Here is a 19,572-nt window from a genome sequence, read left to right as displayed (position 1 = left end):
TTTTGATATTTTTAATAAGAATAGTTTCCATGTTCTTGTGTTACTCATCAGTTTAATTTGTATAAATAATACAAAGGTTTTAATGCATGCACCTCATGCAGTTATGTTTCTGTGTTTTATTGTTGACAGCACCTTTGAGCATAACAGAAGTTGTTATTAGATTTATGTATACAGTGTATATTTAATGCTGACAATTTTATAATTTTTTTATTATTTAGGAATTCATTGGTTGGGATGTGGTCTTATTTCTATTTCTTTAACATAGCCCAGATTCCATTTTCTCCCCAGCTTATTTCTGAGCTGTCTGAAGATTTTGATCATTTTCCAATGTCAAATTTCTTGACAAAGCTCCACATAAGGTGCCTTATGACACCTGAAGATTTTTTTTTGGAATTAATATCTTGTATAGCTTGGCCATTGTACACTTTAATGCTAAACGCTCTCTAGAAGTTCTCCCTACTTTAGCTGAAATCTGTCTTGACTCTAATCACTGGAAACTGTTTCTGTGTATTATAACCTTTCTGATTTTTCTTTTAATAACCACAGTCTGATATAAGCATGTCCAGTAGTGGCAAGCATATTTAAATAACTTTAAATAATTATCACTTTACACTCAGTGGCCTCCTTGTTAGGTACTTCCTGTACCTAATAATAAAGTGGCCTCTGAATGTATGTTCGTGATCCTTTGCTGTTGTAGCCCATCCACTTCAAGGTTAAATGTGTTGTACATCAGAGATGGTTTTCTGCTGTTGTAGCATCTGGTTATTTCAGTTACGTTTTCCTATCACCTTGAACCAGTCTGGCCATTTTCTCTGACCTCTTTCATGAAGAAGGTGTTTTCACCCACAACCATCATCACTCCATTTTTTTTTATTGTTTTTCATACCATTCTATGTAAACTCTGGAGACTGTTGTGCATGAGAATCCCAAGAGATCAGCAGTTCCTGAGATACTCAAACCACCCTATCTGGCACCAACAATCATACTACCGTCAAAGTCACTTCAGTCACAATTCTTCCTTATGCTGATGTTTGGTCTGAACAGCAAATGAACCTCCTGACAATGTCTCCATGCTTTCATGCATTGAGTTGTTGCCACATGATTTGCTAATTAGATATTTGCATCAATGAGCAGGTGTGTACATAATAAAGTGACCGCTGAGTGTAGTTAGCAATTTTAAATAAATTTTGCTTCACATTTCATATTTTTATAAACGCTAATGATATACACTGTTTTCTTAGCTTCTCGGTACTTGTTCATCTATTTCTCTCCTTTCCCAGATGTGTCCTTCCCCATGATAAAGTCTTTCTCTGTATTGTTTCTATGATGGTGTTTTCCTTATTTCTTTCCTGTTTTACACTTTCATTGCACAGTTGGTGGAACTGAATTTCAACTGCTGGCCAACAGAACCAAAAATAATCGAGGTATAGACCAGCAGACCCCAACCACCGGGCCGTGGACCGGTACCGGCCGCAAAGCATATGCTACCAGGCCGCAAGGAAACGATATCAGTCAGCTGCACCTTTCCTCATTCCCTGTCACGCACTGTTGAACTAGAACGTAGGGTTGCCAACTGTCCTATATTTGCTGGGACATCCCATATATTGGGCTAAATTGGTTTGTCCCATGCGGGATCGCCCTTGTCCCGTATTTCCCCCGCTAAGGTAGAATGTCCTATGAAACCTTTCGTGCCGAAATGGCGTAAAGCGAAGAAGCAATTACCATTAATTTATATGGGAAAAATTTTTGAGTATTCCCAGACCCAAAAAAATAACCTAACAAATCATACCAAATAACACATAAAACTTAATAACTCTAACATATAGTAAAAGCAGGAATGATATGATAAATGCACAGCCTATACAAAGTAGAAATAATGTATGTACAGTGTAGTCGGGAAGATTAAGGCAAAACTGATTTGTGGAAAAAAATCGGGACGTACGCGCATGCGCACATCACATATGCACACACAGGTGCCCATGCAAGGCTTCATGGTCATGGTAGTCTTTTCTGGGGTAAATACAAGTGTCCCAGGATTTGACTGCTACTTTTGCCCCTTATTTGGGAGTGAGAAGGTTAGCAACCCTAACTGTAAAAGACACGTTGAGGTGAGTTTAACCCTACTTAAACAGCCCGCCCTCCCCCCCCCCCCCCGGTGGCCGGTCCGCAAGGATATTGTCAATATTAAACCGGTCCGCAGTGCAAAAAAGGTTGTGGACCCCTAGTATAGACCAACTGACTGTGCGTATTCATTTTAGATTTAGGTTCCTTTAATATCAGGAAATGTATACAGTGTACAACCTGAAATTCGTACTCTTCATAGACATTCCTGAAACAAAAGACTCCGTGGAATGAATGATAGAACATCGAAGCCCAGAAACCCCCATCCCCCCCCACCCTTCACAGACCCAGCAGCAAAAGCACCAAACTCCCCTCCCCCAACTCATGCCAACAAAAATATTGACCACCTCACGATGCAAGGAACAGGGAAAAGCAAAAGCCCCCAAAAAGACCTTGATCCAGAGTCCATCAAAACTACAGTCTATAACCCAGCACTTCAGTATCTCAGATAGACTCCCTCTCTCCAGTGAGGAAGAGAGCTTGTACAACAATGAGAGCGGTGACGAGCAGCTCACTGTTCCAATGTTACAGTCTTCCGTATTGCTTCTCCAAGTTCCATATCTCGAGGGCCGACAGGCTCTCACTCTCCATCAAAAGAGAGGAGAGAGAAGGATCACATGAGTACAGGAACCACCCTCTGACAGCAACCAGCGGATAGCAAGCACACCACTTGTCTCGATGTCTCAGTCTCCCACCATGCTTCAGGCAACAAAATCAACGAAGAACCTGTCATCCACGGGGCCATTCCCCAAGGGTGCATGTCTTCCAGGCCGTTAATGGAGATAGTGAAACACTAGGGTACGCAGCCAGTCTGAATACCCACCGCTTGTGAAGTACAGTAGCTTGAACTGTAGATCATGGACTCCAACAGAACCCCATCCACCTTGAAAAGAAAGGAAAACCATAAGAGAAGAAGAATAAGCTGTTTAATGGACAAACTGGAGGAAGTCACCTAGGTCTGCAAAAACTGCTGGCGCCTTCTTTCCAGGCTGCTCCTTTTTAAACATTATCTGTAAAATCTAAACCTGGCAGATAGTGTATTTGTCCATTAGATGAGTTGTTTTAGTAATATTTACAATTATGAATTACTTGACTAATTGCTTAATTAAAAATTACTATCTTGTCAATTATTTGGTAACTACAAATGGAGTATCAAAGGAAATGCATTCATTGGGGGAAATAATTTGCTAAACGTATCTGCCATGGACTTGCTCATCACATTAAAACATGGGCAGGAAAACTTAGCTTTTTATTTTTCATTAATTGCAGCTCTTAGTAAGGTACGATGCAGACCTCTTTGCAGAAAATGAAAACCGAGATACGCCATGTGACTGTGCTGAGAAACAGCATCATAAGGACCTAGCTCTTAATCTTGAGTCACGGATGGTGTTTTCACGAGACCCAGAAGCTGAAGAAGTGGAAGCAGAGTATGCGGCTTTGGACAGAAGAGAGGTATACTTTTTGTAATTTTGTAATTTTCAACTTGGAACAAATGAACTTTGTAGATTTCTCACAGGTGACCTTAAGACATCTATTCAAATTTGTTTTAATTATTCAGAAACCAAATTAAAAGATAGTGTAATTTTCAGCACCCTAACACTGTATTTTAACTGAAACAAATAGCTTGCTTAGCCATAAATTGTAGAGTTAATCTATAAATGCCATAAATCCAAAACCAAAAATAGGGTATGCTGGTGATACTCAACAGGTTTCGTCACGTCTGTGGAGAGTAAAACCGTTAAAATTTGGATTAATGACCATGTGTATGAACTAGGAAAAGATGGAAATCAGACATATTTGGACCTACAAGGGAATCTGAGTGCAGATGAGGGATGAAGAAAATAAAGGGTATTTTATTCACTGGTGAAAGCCAAGAAAACTGTTGGTGTTGACTGCAAATGTGATAAAGATTTGTTAATAATAACTATTCTATCTAGAAAAGATTACATAAGAGAGTATGTTTGAAATGTCTAGCTACTCTGATACTGACGGAAAAGGTTGAATTTAGTGTTGAGTTCTTTCCATTTTTGGTCCCAGCATCCAAGGGCTCACAAGATCACAAGACAAAGGAGCAGAAGTAGGCCATTCGGCCCATCAAGTCTTCCGCCACGCTACCATGAGCTATACTATTCTCCCATCTAGTTCCGACTTCCAGCTTTTTCCCCATATTCCTTGATATCCTGACTAATTAGATACCTATCAATCTCCTCCTTTAAACACCCTCAATGATTAGGCCTCCACAGCTGTATGTGACAACGAGTTCCATAGATCCATGACCCTCTGACTAAAAAATTTCTCCTCATCTCTGTTTCAAATGGGTACCCTCTAATTCTAAGACTGTGACCTCTTGTTCTGGACTCACCCACCAAGGGAAACAGCCTTTCCATATCTACTCTGTCCAACCCTTTCAACATTCGAAATGTCTCTATGAGATCCCCTCTCATTCTTCTATACTGTAGTGAATACAGTCCAAGAGCTGACAAACACTCCTCATATGTTAGCCCTTGCATTCCAGGAATCATTCTCTTAAATCTTCTCTGAACTTCCTACAACATCAGTACATCCCTTCTAAGATAGGGGGCCCAAAACTGCACACAGTATTTCAAATGAGGTCTCTCCAGTGCCCCATAGAGCCTCACCAACACCTCCTTACTCTTATACACTATTCCTCTTGAAATGAATGCCAACATAGCATTCGCTTTCCTTACTGCCGATCCAACCTGGTCGTTAACCTTTAGGGTATCCTGTACGAGGAACCCCAAGTCCCTTTGCACTTTCGATTTTTGAATTTTCTCCCCATCTAAATAATAATCTCCCCTATTATTTCTTCTTCCAAAATGTATAACTGTACATTTCTCAACAATGTATCTCATCTGCCACTTCTTTGCCCACTCTCCTAAACTGACCAAGTCTCTTTGCAACCTTTCCGTTTCTTCAATACTTCCTGCTCCTCCACCTATCCTGGTGTCATCCGCAAACTTAATGACAAAACCATTAAATCCATAATCTAAATCATCAATATACAGTTGGTCCTCCTTATCCGCGAGGAATTGGTTCCAGCACCCCTCGCGGATACCAAACACGCGAATGCTCAAGTCCCTTATTCAACCTGTCTAAATGCGGTGGACCTTAGGACCCAGCAGAACCTCGGACTTTATTTAACCTGTGTCAGTGCGGTGGACATTGGGACCCGGCAGCGGAGCTCTGAATCCGCAGTGCTTCTGTTCACGAAAATAATCACGTTTGCGATTTAAAATAAAGTGGAAATAATAAAGCGATCGGAAAGCAGTGAAATGCCATTGGTCATTGGAAAAGCGTTAGGCTACAGTCGGTCAACGATCGGAACAATTTTAAAGGATAAAGTGAGAAAATCCCTGCCCCAATGAAAGCTACAATTATTACTAAGCTATGCAGTGGTTTAATTATTGGGTTTTGGGGTTTTGGGTTTTTGATCCTTCACATCAACCCAGCAGGGATGGACAGCGTGCTCAGGAGCGGTCTGTCACTGGATCGAACTGGGGAATTTCCGTTCCCGAGCCCGGCGCTGAAACATCCATTTCTTAAGTGTTTTATATGCATAGAAAGGTAAAATCTATACTCTATACTAAGACAAATGTTTGACTAACTGATGCTAAATAATACCGGATGTACCTATTCCAACTTACTTTAGTAAGAGAACTTCCGGTTTTTTTTTCGATCCCGATCCACGATAACCTACGCACATCCTCCCGTATACTTTAAATCATGTCTAGGTTACTTATAATACCTAATACAATGTAAATGCTATGTAAAATAGTAGTTATACTGCATTGTTTAGGGAATAATGACAAGAAAAACAAGTCTGTACATGCTTGAACAACAAGTGCTGGAAGAGCACTTCCGGGTTTTCTCGATTCGCGGTTGGTTGAATTCGTGCATGCGGAACTCGTGGATAAGGAGGACCGACTGTACATTGTAAAAAGAAGCGGCCCCAACACCGACACTTCCGGAACACCACTAGTAACCGGCAACCAATCAGAATAGGATCCCTTTATTCCCACCCTTTGCTTACTGCCTATCAGCCAATGCTCCACCCATTCCAATATCTTTCCTGTAATTCCATGGGCTCTCATCTTATTAAGCAGCCTCTTATGCGGCACCTTATCGAAGGCCTTTTGAAAATCCAAATACACAACATCCACAGCCTCTCCTTTGTCAATCTTATTTGAGATTACCTCAAAAAATTCCAGTAGGTTTGTGAGGCAGGATCTTCCCTTCATGAAACCATGTGGCTTGGGCCTATCTTGTCATGCACCTCGAGGTATTTCATAACCTCGTCCTTGGGGATTGACTCCAATATCTTTCCAACTACTGATGTCAGACTAGTAGGTCTGTAATTTTCTTTTTGCTGCCTCCCTCGTTTCTTAAACAGAAGAACTATATTTATGACCTTCCAGTCCTCCAGAACTATGCCAGAGTCTATTGATTCCTAGAAGATCATTTCCAATGCCTCCACAATCTCCAAAACCACCTCCTTCAGAGCCCGTGGATACACCTCATCCGGTCTGGGAGACTTATCTATTCCTAGTCCATTTAGCTTCCCAAGCACTTTCTCTCTAGTGATCTTGACTGTACCTAATTCTATTCCCTGAGACCTCTGGCTATCAGGTATGTTGCTAATGTCTTCCACTGTGAAGACTGATGCAAAATACTCATTTAGTTCCTCTGCCATCTCTTTGTTACCCATTATAATTTCTCCAGCATCATTTTCAATCTGTCCTACAGCTACCCGTGTCACTTTTTTACTCTTCATATATTTTTTAAAAACTCTTAGTATCCTTTTTTATGTTAATTGCCAACTTTCTTTCATAATTCATCTTTTCTTTCCGAATGACTTCCTTAGTTTCCTTCTGTAAGTTTTTAAAAATTGTCCAGTCCTCAGTTTTCCCACTAATTTTTGCTTCCTTGTACGCCATCTCTTTTGCTTTTATTTTAGCCTTAACCTCTCTCAGCCACATTTGTGCCATTTTTCTACTCATGATTTTCTTTTTTCTTGGAATATATTTTTCCTGCACTTCCCTTATTTCTTTTAGGAATTTCATCCAATTCTGCTGTGCCATCCCTCCATCTAGCTTACTTTTCCAATTGACTTGGGCCAGTTCCTCTCTCATACCACTGTAATTTCCTTTGTTCCACTGAAATACAGCACTACTTTCTACCCCCAGTATGTTCTCCATGTTAGGGAAACTAAATGCAGCTTCGAGTGCCTGGTTTACAGAGTTCAGTCTGCAAAGGTGAATTTGTGCTTCCAGTTGCCTGTCATTTCAGTTCTCCATCCCAGTCTGACCTATCTTAAGATTCTTGTACCAACAAAGCCTAACTAAAGCCCATGCAGTACCATCTCATCTTCTGACTAGTCATTGGCTCTCTATATTGAACTGAAATTTCAGATAATCCGCCTTATCTGTTTGTATTAGCACTGGTCAGGTCTAATTTTTAAAAAATAATCTATCCTATAATGTTATTCCATTTTCTGTCTTCACGAATGCTACCTCACTAGCTAAATATTTTCAGCATTATTTCACTTTTCTAGAAACTGTTATGTTTTGTTGCTCAATTTCACCTTTCCTCTTATTCACCTCTTTTGATTTATACTTCCTCCTGACACGTCTGCAGTTATCAAGTCTTCATTACTCTCTCTCAGTTGACACCACCATTCCATCTGAGTCTCTGTTTGTTATAGATGATGCTTCTGGTACTTTAATGCTGTTCAGAAGATCACAAGACAAAGGAGCAGAAGTAGGCCATTCGGCCCATCGAGTCTGCTCCGCAGCTCCCCCATGAGCTAAACTATTCACCCGTCTAGTTCCAATTTCCTGCTTTTCTCCCATATCCCTTGATACCCTGACTAGTTAGATACCTATCAATCTCCTCCTTAAACCCCCTCAATGATCGGGCCTCCACAGCTGTATGTGGCAACGAATTCCACAAATCCACGACCCTCTGGCTAAAAAAATTTCTCCTCATCTCTGTTTTAACTGGGTACCCTCTAATTCTAAGACTATGGCCTCTTGTCCTGGACTCACCCACCATGGGAAACAACCTTTCCACATCTACTCTGTCTAACCCTTTCAACATTCGAAATGCTTCTATGAGATCCCCTCTCACTCTTCTATACTCTAATGAATACAATCCAAGAGCTGACAAACGCTCCTCATATGTAAGCCCCTGCATTCCAGGAATCATCCTTGTAAATCTTCTCTGAACTCTCTCCAACATCAGTACATCCTTTCTAAGATAGGGGGCCCAAAACTGCACACATTATTCCAAATGAGGTCTCACTAATGCTCCATAGAGCCTCATGAACACCTCCTTACTCTTATACACTATTCCTCTTGAAATGAATGCCAACGTAGCATTCGCTTTCCTTACCGCCGATCCAACTTGGTGGTTAACCTTTAGGGTATCCTGCACGAGGACCCCCAAGTCCCTTTGCACTTCCGATTTTTGAATTTTCTCCCCATCTAAATAATAATCTGCCCAATTATTTCTTCTTCCGAAATGTACAACCGTACATTTGTCAACGTTGTATCTCATCTGCCATTTCTTTGCCGACTCTCCTAAACTGACTAACTCACTCTGCAACCTTTCCATTTCTTCAACATTTCCTGCTCCTCCACCTATCTTGGTGTCATCCGCAAACTTAGCCACAAAACCATTTAATCCATAATCCAAATCATCGATATACATCGTAAAAAGAAGCAGCCCCAACACTGACCCCTGCGGAACACCACTAGTAACCGGCAACCAATCAGAATAGGATCCCTTTATTCCCACCCTTTGTTTTCTGCCTATCAGCCAATGCTCCACCCATTTCAATATCTTTCCTATAATTCCATGGGCTCTCATCTTATGAAGCAGCCTCGTATGTGGCACCTTATCGAAGGCCTTTTGAAAATCCAAATACACAACATCCACAGCCTCTCCTTTGTCAATCTTATTTGAGATTACCTCAAAAAATTCCAGTAGGTTGGTGAGACAGGATCTTCCCTTCATGAAACCATACTGGCTTGGGCCTATCTTGTCATGCACCTCGAGGTATTTCATAACCTCATCCTTGAGGATTGACTCCAATATCTTTCCAACTACTGATGTCAGACTAATAGGTCTGTAATTTTCTTTTTGCTGTTAAATAACGGAACTACATTTGCGACCTTCCAGTCCTCCGGAACCATGCCAGAGTCTATTGATTCCTGGAAGATCATTTCCAATGCTTCCACAATCTTCAAAGCCACCTCCTTCAGAACTCTTGGGTGCACCTCATCTGGACCCGGAGACTTATCTATTCTTAGTCCACTTAGCTTCTCAAGCACTTTCTCTCAGTAATCTTGACTGTGCCTAATTCTATTCCCTGATACCTCTGGCTATCAGGTATATTGCTCATGTCTTCCACTGTGAAGACTGATGCAAAATACTCATTCAGTTCCTTCGCCATCTCTTTGTTATCCATTATAATTTCTCCGGCATCATTTTCAATCGTTTCCGTATCTAGCCTTTTCACTCTTTTACTCTTCATATATTTAAAAAAACTCTTAGTATCCTTTTTTATGTTAATCGCCAACTTCCTTTCATAATTCATCTTTTCTTTCCTAATGACTTTCTTAGTTTCCTTCTGTAAGTTTTTAAAAATTGTCCAGTCCTCAGTTTTTTCACTAATTCATGCTTCCTTGTACGCTGTTTCTTTTGCTTTTATTTTTGCCTTAACCTCTCTCGTTAGCCACATTTGTGCCATTTTTCCATTCATGATTTTCTTTTTTCTTGGAATATATTTTTCCTGCATTTTCCTTATTTCTTGTAGGAATTTCATCCAATTCTGCTCTGCCGTCCCTCCAACTAGCTTACTTTTCCAATCGACTTGGGCCAGTTCCTCTACAGTGGTATGAGAATTTCCCCTGTCCACTGAAATATCCATACATCTGATACCAGCTTCTCCTTTTCAAATTTGAAACTGGACTCAATCATATTATGATCACTACTTCCAAGGGGTTCCCTTACCTCTAGCTCCTTAATCGCCTCAGGTTCGTTACACAGCACCCAATCCAAAACAGCCGGTCCCCTGGTGGGCTTCTGGACAAGCTGCTCCAAAAAGCCATCCTGTAGGCATTCTACAAACTCCCTCTCCTGAGATCCATTACCTTCCTGACTTTCCCAATCCACTTTCATATTGAAATCTCCCATAATTATCTTGACATTTTCCTTCTGACACGCTTTTTCTATTTCCAGCTACAACTTGTAGTCCACATCCCAGCTGCTGCTTGGAGGCCTGTATATAACTGCTATTAGTGTCTTTTTACCCTTGCCATTTCTTAATTCTACCCATAAGGATTCTACCTCTTCTGATCCTATGTCCCTTCTTTCTATTGATTTGATATCATTACTTACCATCAGGGCCATGCCACCCCCTTTACCTACCTTCCTAACTTTCCTATACACTGTGTATCCTTGGATATTCAGCTCCCAATCACATCCATCATTTAGCCATGACTCGGTGATGGCCACAATGTCATATCTTAACCTGCAGCTGTGCAGCAAGGTCATCCACTTTATTTCTAATGCTGCGTGCATTTAAGTACAGTACATTTAGATCAGTATCTGTTGTCGATTTTGCTATATTTCTATTTTGCAGCAAATTATCCTATATATTCACCGGCCTGTCCTTCTTGCGATCTTTGCTGCACAGTATTTTTGACTTATTTCTATTTTCCTCGTCCCTCGACCCTAACACCTTGGTTTCCTTCCCCTTGCCAACTTAGTTTAAAGCCTCCCTAACAGCTATATTAAACAATCCCGCGAGGATATTAGTACCTTTTGGGTTCAGGTGTAATCCATCTTTTTTGTATAAGTCATACCTTCCCCAAAATAGATCCCAATGACTCAAGAATTTGAAGCCCTGCTCCCTGTTCTTTGGCAGTCATACAGCCAAGGTTTCTTTTACTGAAAGTTTGTATTTGTGGCGGCTTAATTAAAGCTATTTGTGTTACTGGTGACATAGTGACAAAGTTCTATTTAACTGAGTTTAATCCAGGCAAGGTAATCACTTAACACACACAAAATGCTGGAGGAACTCAGCAGGCCAGGCAGCATCTATGAAAAAAGAGTACAGTATAGTGGACATATCGGGCTGAGTCCCTTCATCAGCACTGGAGAAAAAAAGATGATGACTCAGAGTTAGAAGGTGGTGGGCGAGGAGGAAGAAACACAAGATAACAGGTGAAACCAGGGGGAGAGGAGGGATGAAGTAAAGAGCTGGGAAGCTGATTGGTGAGGGATACAGGGCTGGAGAAGGAGTACTGTCAACTTTTTGGGCCAAAACCCTTCAGCAGGACCCAGCAGCCTGGCTTGCTGACTTCCTCCAGCATTTTGTGTGTGTTGCTTGGATTTGCAGCATCTGCAGATTTTCTCTTGTTTGTGACAGGTGTAGCACTTGGTCCGCTTGCAAAGATAAGTGCCAGGAGGGAGATCAGTAGGGAGGAATGAATGGATAAGGGACTCACTGCGGAAGGCAGAAAGTGAGGGGAAGGGAAAGATGTGCTTGGTGTTGGGATCCCTTTGGAGATGGAAGAAGTTGCAGAGAATTATATGCTGGATGCAGAGGCTGATTGGCTGGTACGTGAGGATGAGAGAAATCCTTTCCTTGGTCGGGTGACTGGAGAATGTGCGTGAAATGGAAGCGATGCGGTTGTAGGCAGCATTGATAGTGGAGGAAGGGAAGCCCCTTTCTTTGAAGAAGGAGGGCATCTCATTCATTCTGGAATGAAAAGCCTCACCCTATGAGCAGATGCAGCGGAGATAGAGGAATTGAGAGAAGGGGATGGAATTTTTATAAGTAAAAGGGTGGGAAGAGGGATAGTCCAGGTATCTGTGAGAGTCAGCGGGTTTATAATGGACATCAGTAGATAAGCTGTCTCCAGAGATAGAGATCAAGAAAGGGGAGGAAGGTGTCAGAAATGGACCAGGTAAATTTGAGGACAGGGTGGAAGTTGGAGGCAAAATTGATGAAGTCCACGAGCTCCACATGGGTGTAAGAAGCAGCACCAATGCAATCGTTGACGTAGCGTAGGAAAAGTTGGGGAGTCACATCGTCGATGTAGGCTTGGAACATACTGTTCCACATAGCTGACAAAAAGGCAGACATAGCAGGGATCCATGTGAGTGTCCAAGGCTACACCTTTTGTTTGAAGGAAATGGGAGGAGCCAAAGGAGACATTATTGAGAGCAAGGATGTTCTGCAGACGGAGGTGGTGGAGGGGAACTGGTTGGGTTTATTGTCCAGAATGAAACGGAGAGCCTTGAGGCCTTCCTGGTGGGGGATGGAGGTGTATAGGGACTGGACATCCATGGTGAAAATAAGATGCTCGGGACCAGGAAACGAAATAATTGAAAAGATCAAGGACGTGTGAGGTGTCACAAATGTAGGTAGGAAGGGACTGAACCAGGAGAATAAAATTCAGTCGATGTATGCAGATATGAATTTAGTGGGGTAGGACAAGCAGAAACAATGGGTCAAACTGGATTGGCAGATTTGTGGTAGGAGGTAGAAACAGGAGGTGCGGGGTGAGGGAACTGTGAGGTTGGTGGTAGTGAATAGGAGATCCCCAAAGTTAAGAAGGTCTGCGATGGTGTGGGAGACAATGGCCTGCTGCTCCTTAGTGGGGTCCTGTTTGATTGGTAAGTAAGAGGAGGTGTCTGACAGTCGTCACTGAGCCTCAGCAAGGTAGAGGTCAGTCTGCCAGACTACTACAGTGGCCCCCCCCCCCCCTTTTCTGCAGGTTTGTTGGTGAGGTTAGGATTAGTGCAGAGAGAGTGGAGAGCAGAGTGTTGGGAAGGAGTGTGAGGTTGGAATTGGAGAGAAGAGTGGTAAAGTCGAGACAGTGGATCTCCCATCCACAGCTGGCAATGAAAAGATCCAGAACAGGCAGAAGACCAGAGTGGGCTGTCTGGGAAGAGGAGGAGGGTTAATGGTGGGAGACATGGTCATTGGTGTGGAGTGGAGAGACCTTGTCAAAGAAGTAGGCATGGAGGTGGAAATAGTGGAAGAGCAGCTCAGTATCATGGAACTTACTGAGGTGTGGGTACAGGGCTACAAAGGTGGAACCCTTACTGAGGACAGAATGTTCTGTCTCAAAGAAGGGATGATGAAGACCCGGCATGGATGAGAGCTAGGATCAGAGGGGTGAAGGGGGTTGGTAGTGTCAGAGGAGAGGAGAGGAGAGGGTTGGGGTGTTTTCCTTGTCAAAGAACATTATAGGTTTCTGAGATTTGGAGACATAATTTTTCATTTGTTGTGCTAAGAGGAGGAAATGAATCTTTAACCAGAATTTACTTTTGTTTCTTTATACTGTTTGTGAATTATGTATTTATTTAAATATTCTACTTAATGTCTTGGAGACTTCTGAATTTTGAGCAAATTGACCAAATCTAAAAATTTCAATATGTATCCAAAAATAATAATTGTTCAGATTAAAACTGATGGATTCTTTAAATGTTTTGAAAAGGTGACCCAACACATATTGTTTATCATAGTAAAATAGGTTTCAGAATTTTGGAAGAATTAGGTCTTTTTGTGTATCACCCATATGTTTGTACTGGATATTGGGAATCACATTTTACCTAATTGCCTCTAGAGCAGACATCCCACCTCTCCCGGAAGTTCCGGGACTCTCCCGCATATTGATAGTGGCTTCCTGATGCCCGGAAATTATATGCAATATCCCGCAAATCGATTTTTTTGAGAGGGAGAGCAAGAGCGAGCATCCTGATTGGTCTCTCTTCGTGCTAAGTAGACCTATCAGTTTTCTCTGTGGGCTGGCTTTACAGTCGACCTCAAAAATAATGACAGTGTTGCTCGCTGCACTGTTTGCAACAGTGACTTTTCTATTGCCTATGGTGGGTTAAAATGTAAAAGACATGTTGAGGTGATCTTAACAGATGTCATTGGTTCATTAGCGTAGTTAACGTTATTTAAATTATCTGGCTCGCTGCTCAGGAGCTACTCTATTGATGTCCTACGTGATGACGCCAAACTTCCTGTAGACTTGCTTAAAGTTGTAATAGACTCCATGATAATATAAGTACATATTTTAATGTCACGTTTTCTGCATATACCCAACTTGGTTTACAGATTAGACAAAATCACTAAACGAAGTATTACATACACAGTTGGAGGTCGACCTGGGGGGGTGGGGGGGGGATATGGGGTTGCGGAGGGGCGGGGCTGCTACCTCCCTGAAATTAGTTTTTGCAGGGTGGGATGTCTGCTACAGTTTTTTTTTAAATTTGAATTATTTCCTCCCAATATGAAGGTATATGAGGGATTAAGACCACAGGATCTGAGGAAGTTAAAGGATATGCTGATAGTCGAAACTGCGGACATGCTTCAAGCTCCACTTTTTACTGCAGAGGCCCTGCTCCGAGCTCACGGTAATCAACTAGCAATTAAGAATCTTAGTTGTAATATCGATCTAACATTTTCATTTGTTAAAATTCTCATTATATTTGTGAATAATTATTTATCTGATGCTTGATCTGCCAGAGTGTTAAGATATACAAGTTTAATTAAAGGTAGTGCTAGGGATAATAAGAGGAAAGTGAAAAAAGACTTATACAGCGGTGAGTGTTGGAATCCGAGCTTGTAAAGAAGCACCCAAGTAATTTAGATTGCTAATTAAGAGGATGAAAACATAGTAGAAAAAGTTCAAACCTCACCACAGGAGACTGAAATTTTAATTTTTGTAATTAAATAATATAAAGTTAATTTTTAATGCAGGAGCTCCCCAAGGTAAAGATGCCCTGACTTGGGGAAATCCAATCATGCAAATTCCCCCATACAGTTTTAGTGCATCTTTCAAAATGGTAATAGTTGTAATTGCAAGAAAAATATTTTAAAATTCATTTTTTGTTCTTTTCTGATTCAGCAAGGGGCATTCACAAACAAAGGAGTCATTTCACATGTATTAAACCACAAGGAATCACTTTATTAGAGTTGTATGAAACAGAAAGAAAGAAAAACAAGTGGTTAATGAGGAAGAAGTCCAAATAATAGACTATGCTTATCCTTCACAAAATGAGCTGATCTTCAGAATGCCAGAAAGGGCTGCAGATCTAACAAACACACACACACATTCTCCCTTACAATATATATATCCTCCCCCCCCCCCGTGTCTTTTCACCCACCTTCATTATTTGTCTATTATTGTGACTTAGATGAAGATCAAACCACATTTTGAGTAATTAATGCTGAAAACCAGGTAATTCCAAAGGATTCACAAACTTTTTCTTCCAAAAGATTGCTTTTTATCAACTACAGTTCAGCATTCAATACCATTATCCCCTCAAAACTAATCAATAAGCTTCAAGACCTTGGCCTCAATGCATTCTTGTGCAATTGGATCCTCAATTTTCTCATTTGCAGGCCCCTGTCAGTTCAGATTGGCAACAACATCTCTTCTGCAATCCCTATCAGCACTGGTGCGTCACAAGGCTGTGTACTTGGTGCCCTACTCTATTTACTTCATACTTATGACTGTGAGGCTAAGCATAGTTCCAACACCATATTTAATTTGCTGACGATACTACTATCGTTGGCGGAATCAAAGATGGTGATGAATCAGTATCTAGGAAGAAGACTGAAAATCTGACTGAGTGGTATTACAACAACAACCTCTCACTTAATGCCAGCAAGACCGAGGAGCTGATTATTGACTCTTCAGGAGGAGAAAACCAGAGATCCATGAGCCAGTCCTCATGGGGGGGATCAGATGTAGAGAAGATCAGCAACTTTAAATTCCTCGGTGTTATTATTTCAGAGGATTTGCCCTGGGTCCAGCACATAAGTGCAATTAAGAAGATAGCATGGCAGTGACTCTACTTCCTGCAAAAATTCGGTATGGCATCTAAAATGTTGACAAGCTTCTATGGATGTGTGGTGGAGAGTATATTGAATGGCTGCATCACAGCCTGGTATGGAAACACCAATGTGCTTGAATGGAAAATTCCACAAAAAGAAGTGGACACCGCTCAGTCCATCACGGGTAAAGCTCTCCCCACTGTTGAGCACATTACATGGAGCACTGTCACAGGAAAGCAGCATCCATCATCTCGGACCCCCACCACCCATGCCATGCTCTCTTTTCACTGCTGCCATCAGGAAGAAATTGCAGGAACTACTGAGCCCACACACCAGGTTCAGGAACAGTTACTACCTTTCAATCATTAGGGTCTTGAATCAGCAGGGATAACTTCACTCAATTTCACTTGCTCCATCACTGAACTGTTCCCACAACCTATGGACTTAATTTCAAGTACTCTTTATTTCATGTTCTCCATATTTATTGCTTATTCATTTATTATTTTTGCTTCTGTATTTGCACATTGGTTGTCTGTCCGTCCTGTTGGGTGTGGTCTTTCATTGATTCTATCATGTTTCTTGAATTTACTGTGTATGCCCACAAGAAAACAAATCTCAGGGTTGTGTATATGTACATAAATTTACTGTGACCTTGAACTTTGAGGTGCCTGTCTAAATGTTTGTCAACCTATACCCTCATGTATCTGGTAACTACCATGGGGAGAGAAAACCTGGCTATCTACTCTATGCCTCTCGTAATTATAATTTTGTATGCCAATGTGAGAAGTTGCTTATGCTCAAAATGTATAAAATGCAAGTTTGGTCACTGCTCAAGTACTTTGTAAAGATTTTAGATTGTCATTTTACAGAAAGAATATGATAGGATATGTGATAGCATGTAAGATTGTCCATGATATCAATAAAGCTGAGAATTCAAACTATAAGGAGAGGTTGCTTAAGCTAGGGCATATAAACAAGGGAGATTTAAATGACCTGAATAGCTTCAGTAGAGTGTACATTCTACCTGCCTTTCATAGAGAGGACATTAAAATTTAGAGAGGAAGTTAATAAAAATAGGGAGATCAAGAGGGAAATATTGGCAGCAAGGAAAAAGAAATTTCGAAGTATCCTATAGGCATGTGAAGAGATAATTGTAAGGGTTGAGGTGGCAATCAGCGACTAAAAAGAAAATCTACTTGTGAAGGCAGAGTGCATGGCTAAGGAGGTAAATAAGTGTTTTATAACAGTCTTTATCAAGGAAAGTACTAGTTCGCAGCAAATGGCAGTGTAGTCAAGACAGCATCTGTGATGAGAATTAACAATTCAGTTAAATCTTTAATAAGAATAATAAGATATTAGAAATAAAATTTTAAGTTGTAGAAAAGGAGGTAAGTTGGCAGACCTCAAAAGAATGTCTGAAACAATACAAACAAAGGGACACTGTTTTTCTCTCTCTACGGATATTACCTAGTTAGCTAAGTATTTCTCACCTTCTGTTTTTATTTCATATTTCCACTGCAGTTTTTTTTCCCCTTTTCAATTTCGTTTAATACCGGAATAGCACCATCAACTTCAGTGCAATAAGGTAATTTATTTAATCTGTTTTCCTAGACTGGGATCGGGAAAAATTACTTGAAGCTTGGATGTTAAACCCTGAAGACTGTTGCCAACGGTCTGGTATTCAGATGCCAATTCCACCTCCAAGTGGTTATAATGCATGGGACACTCTCCCCTCGCCTCGAACACCTCGCACCACCCGTTCATCTGTCACCTCTCCCGATGACCTGAGTTTATCTCCGACTGATGAAGATGCCCCTGTGGTATGTTTAAAAATATGCTAATTATTTCATTAGCTCTGCAGTTAGTCAGAATATTGTACGGCGTGCAAGCCTGCCATATCTTCACATTATTTGCAATATCAGCAGTTTATGTTTACTTTATTTTCACCTTGGATGAACACTACTGCCTTTAATTTAAATCAAGCCTATTTTCTATATAAAAAATCTCAAATTATCCTGCTAGCCTTTATTAATTACACAATATTTAGAATTGAATATCTAAAGTTCCAAACCACTTTGAGTTTGGATAGGGATGAACTGCATTCAGTAAAAGATAACAGGAAAATTATGTGATCCACTTAATATGTTCCCTCATGACAATGTCCAAATATAATTTGGCACGGAGAAAGATGTGGCATTGCTCGAAAGAGTAGTGCTTGCATTTATGCAGCATGCTTAATGTAGAAAAATGTCCCAAGGTGCTTTTTGAGATCGATATCAAACATTATTGGTTGCTGGAACGCAATGAACTAAAGATATATATATCAAATTACACTTTTTAAAAAGTAGTTTAATGGAGAAAAGAGATTCTGTGAAAGAGAGGAGGATGTTTATAGAAGGAATCCCAGAGGTGATGGTCTCAATGACTGAAAACCTGGCCACCATTAGAGTCGAACACTGTATTATGTCCATGGGGATAACAGAAAGTTGCCATTATAGAATTTGTAAATTACTAGCCATAGATTTAAGATATAGAATAAAATTAGCTCTCATGGAACTCGTGTGCAAAAAATATTTTAACTGACTTCTTGCTACATACACAGATTAGGTGGCTTTGCTTTATGGACTATTACAGTATGCCCATTGTCTATGCAGCCTCCCTCTCTAGTGCATAACAGTGCAGACAAACTTGGGATTGATGAGCAGTCTAGAATTGAAGGAATACTGATGTCCTGAATGAGAAGTAGGATGCGAAGTGGTAAAACCTGGGACGGTCTGTTTGTAATGTCAAACCTTATACCATGTAGCGCACTTGTCTTAACGTGGCACAAAAAATAGAGTTTGGAATTTGGAAAATACCTATTAAATGCATAAGTTGATAGCACAAAATATGTGTGGGTCATTCTTCATGTATAGATAAATAAGTGTAAAATGCAGAACCAAGCTTTCCGTGTTTGCATAATTTTCTTAAGTTCCAATTTTCAAGCTAAATCATTGGGAAAACACAAACAGTTTTGGATTTTTGGTTTTTAATTCTAACATTAGTATTTCAAAATTCTGATTTATGATAGTCAAGCAAATAGAGCAACCAAGCAATCGTGGTCACCTCACTACAGGAAGGATGTGAATACTACAGAGAGAGTGCAAAGGAGATTTACAAGGATGTTGCCTGGATTGGAGGGCGTACCTTATGAGAAAAGGTGGAGTGTATTTGGCCTTTTGCTCTTGGAGTGATGGAGGATGAGAGGTGACTGGATAGAGGTGTATAAGGTGATCAGGGGCATTGATCGTGTGGATAGCCAGAGGCTTTTTCCCAGGGCTGAAATGGCTAACACAAGGGGGTATAGTTTTAAGGTGCTTGGAAATAGGTACCAAGAGGATGTCAGGGGTAAGTTTTTCTCACAGAGTGGTGGGTGCGTGGAATGCACTGCCAGCGGTGGTGGTGGAAGTGGATACAATAGGGATTTTTAAGAACCTCTTAGGTAGGTACATGGAGCTTAGAAAAATAGAGAGCTATGCGCCAGGGAAATTCTGGTAGTATCTAGAGTAGGTTACATGGTCGGCACA

The 19,572-nt window shown here is 40.9% G+C and overlaps 1 protein-coding gene across 5 annotated transcripts in view; it reads left to right on the top strand.

Moving 5' to 3' along the window:
• ankib1a (ankyrin repeat and IBR domain containing 1a) overlaps window positions 1-19,572 on the top strand; it is a 129,212-nt gene that overhangs the window by 29,385 nt on the left and 80,255 nt on the right. For all 5 annotated transcript variants that reach the window (XM_063044108.1, XM_063044109.1, XM_063044105.1 and 2 more), the window contains 3 exons: window positions 3,391-3,573; window positions 14,463-14,580; window positions 17,618-17,826. In XM_063044108.1, the coding sequence (XP_062900178.1) occupies window positions 3,391-3,573; window positions 14,463-14,580; window positions 17,618-17,826 (510 nt within the window). The remainder of the gene's footprint in view (window positions 1-3,390; window positions 3,574-14,462; window positions 14,581-17,617; window positions 17,827-19,572) is intronic.

Source organism: Mobula hypostoma, chromosome 3, assembly GCF_963921235.1.
Source record: "Mobula hypostoma chromosome 3, sMobHyp1.1, whole genome shotgun sequence".
Classification (NCBI taxonomy): Eukaryota; Metazoa; Chordata; class Chondrichthyes; order Myliobatiformes; family Myliobatidae; genus Mobula; species Mobula hypostoma.
Note: the sequence above shows the minus strand (reverse complement) of the source record. Positions and strands in the feature narration are given on the sequence as shown.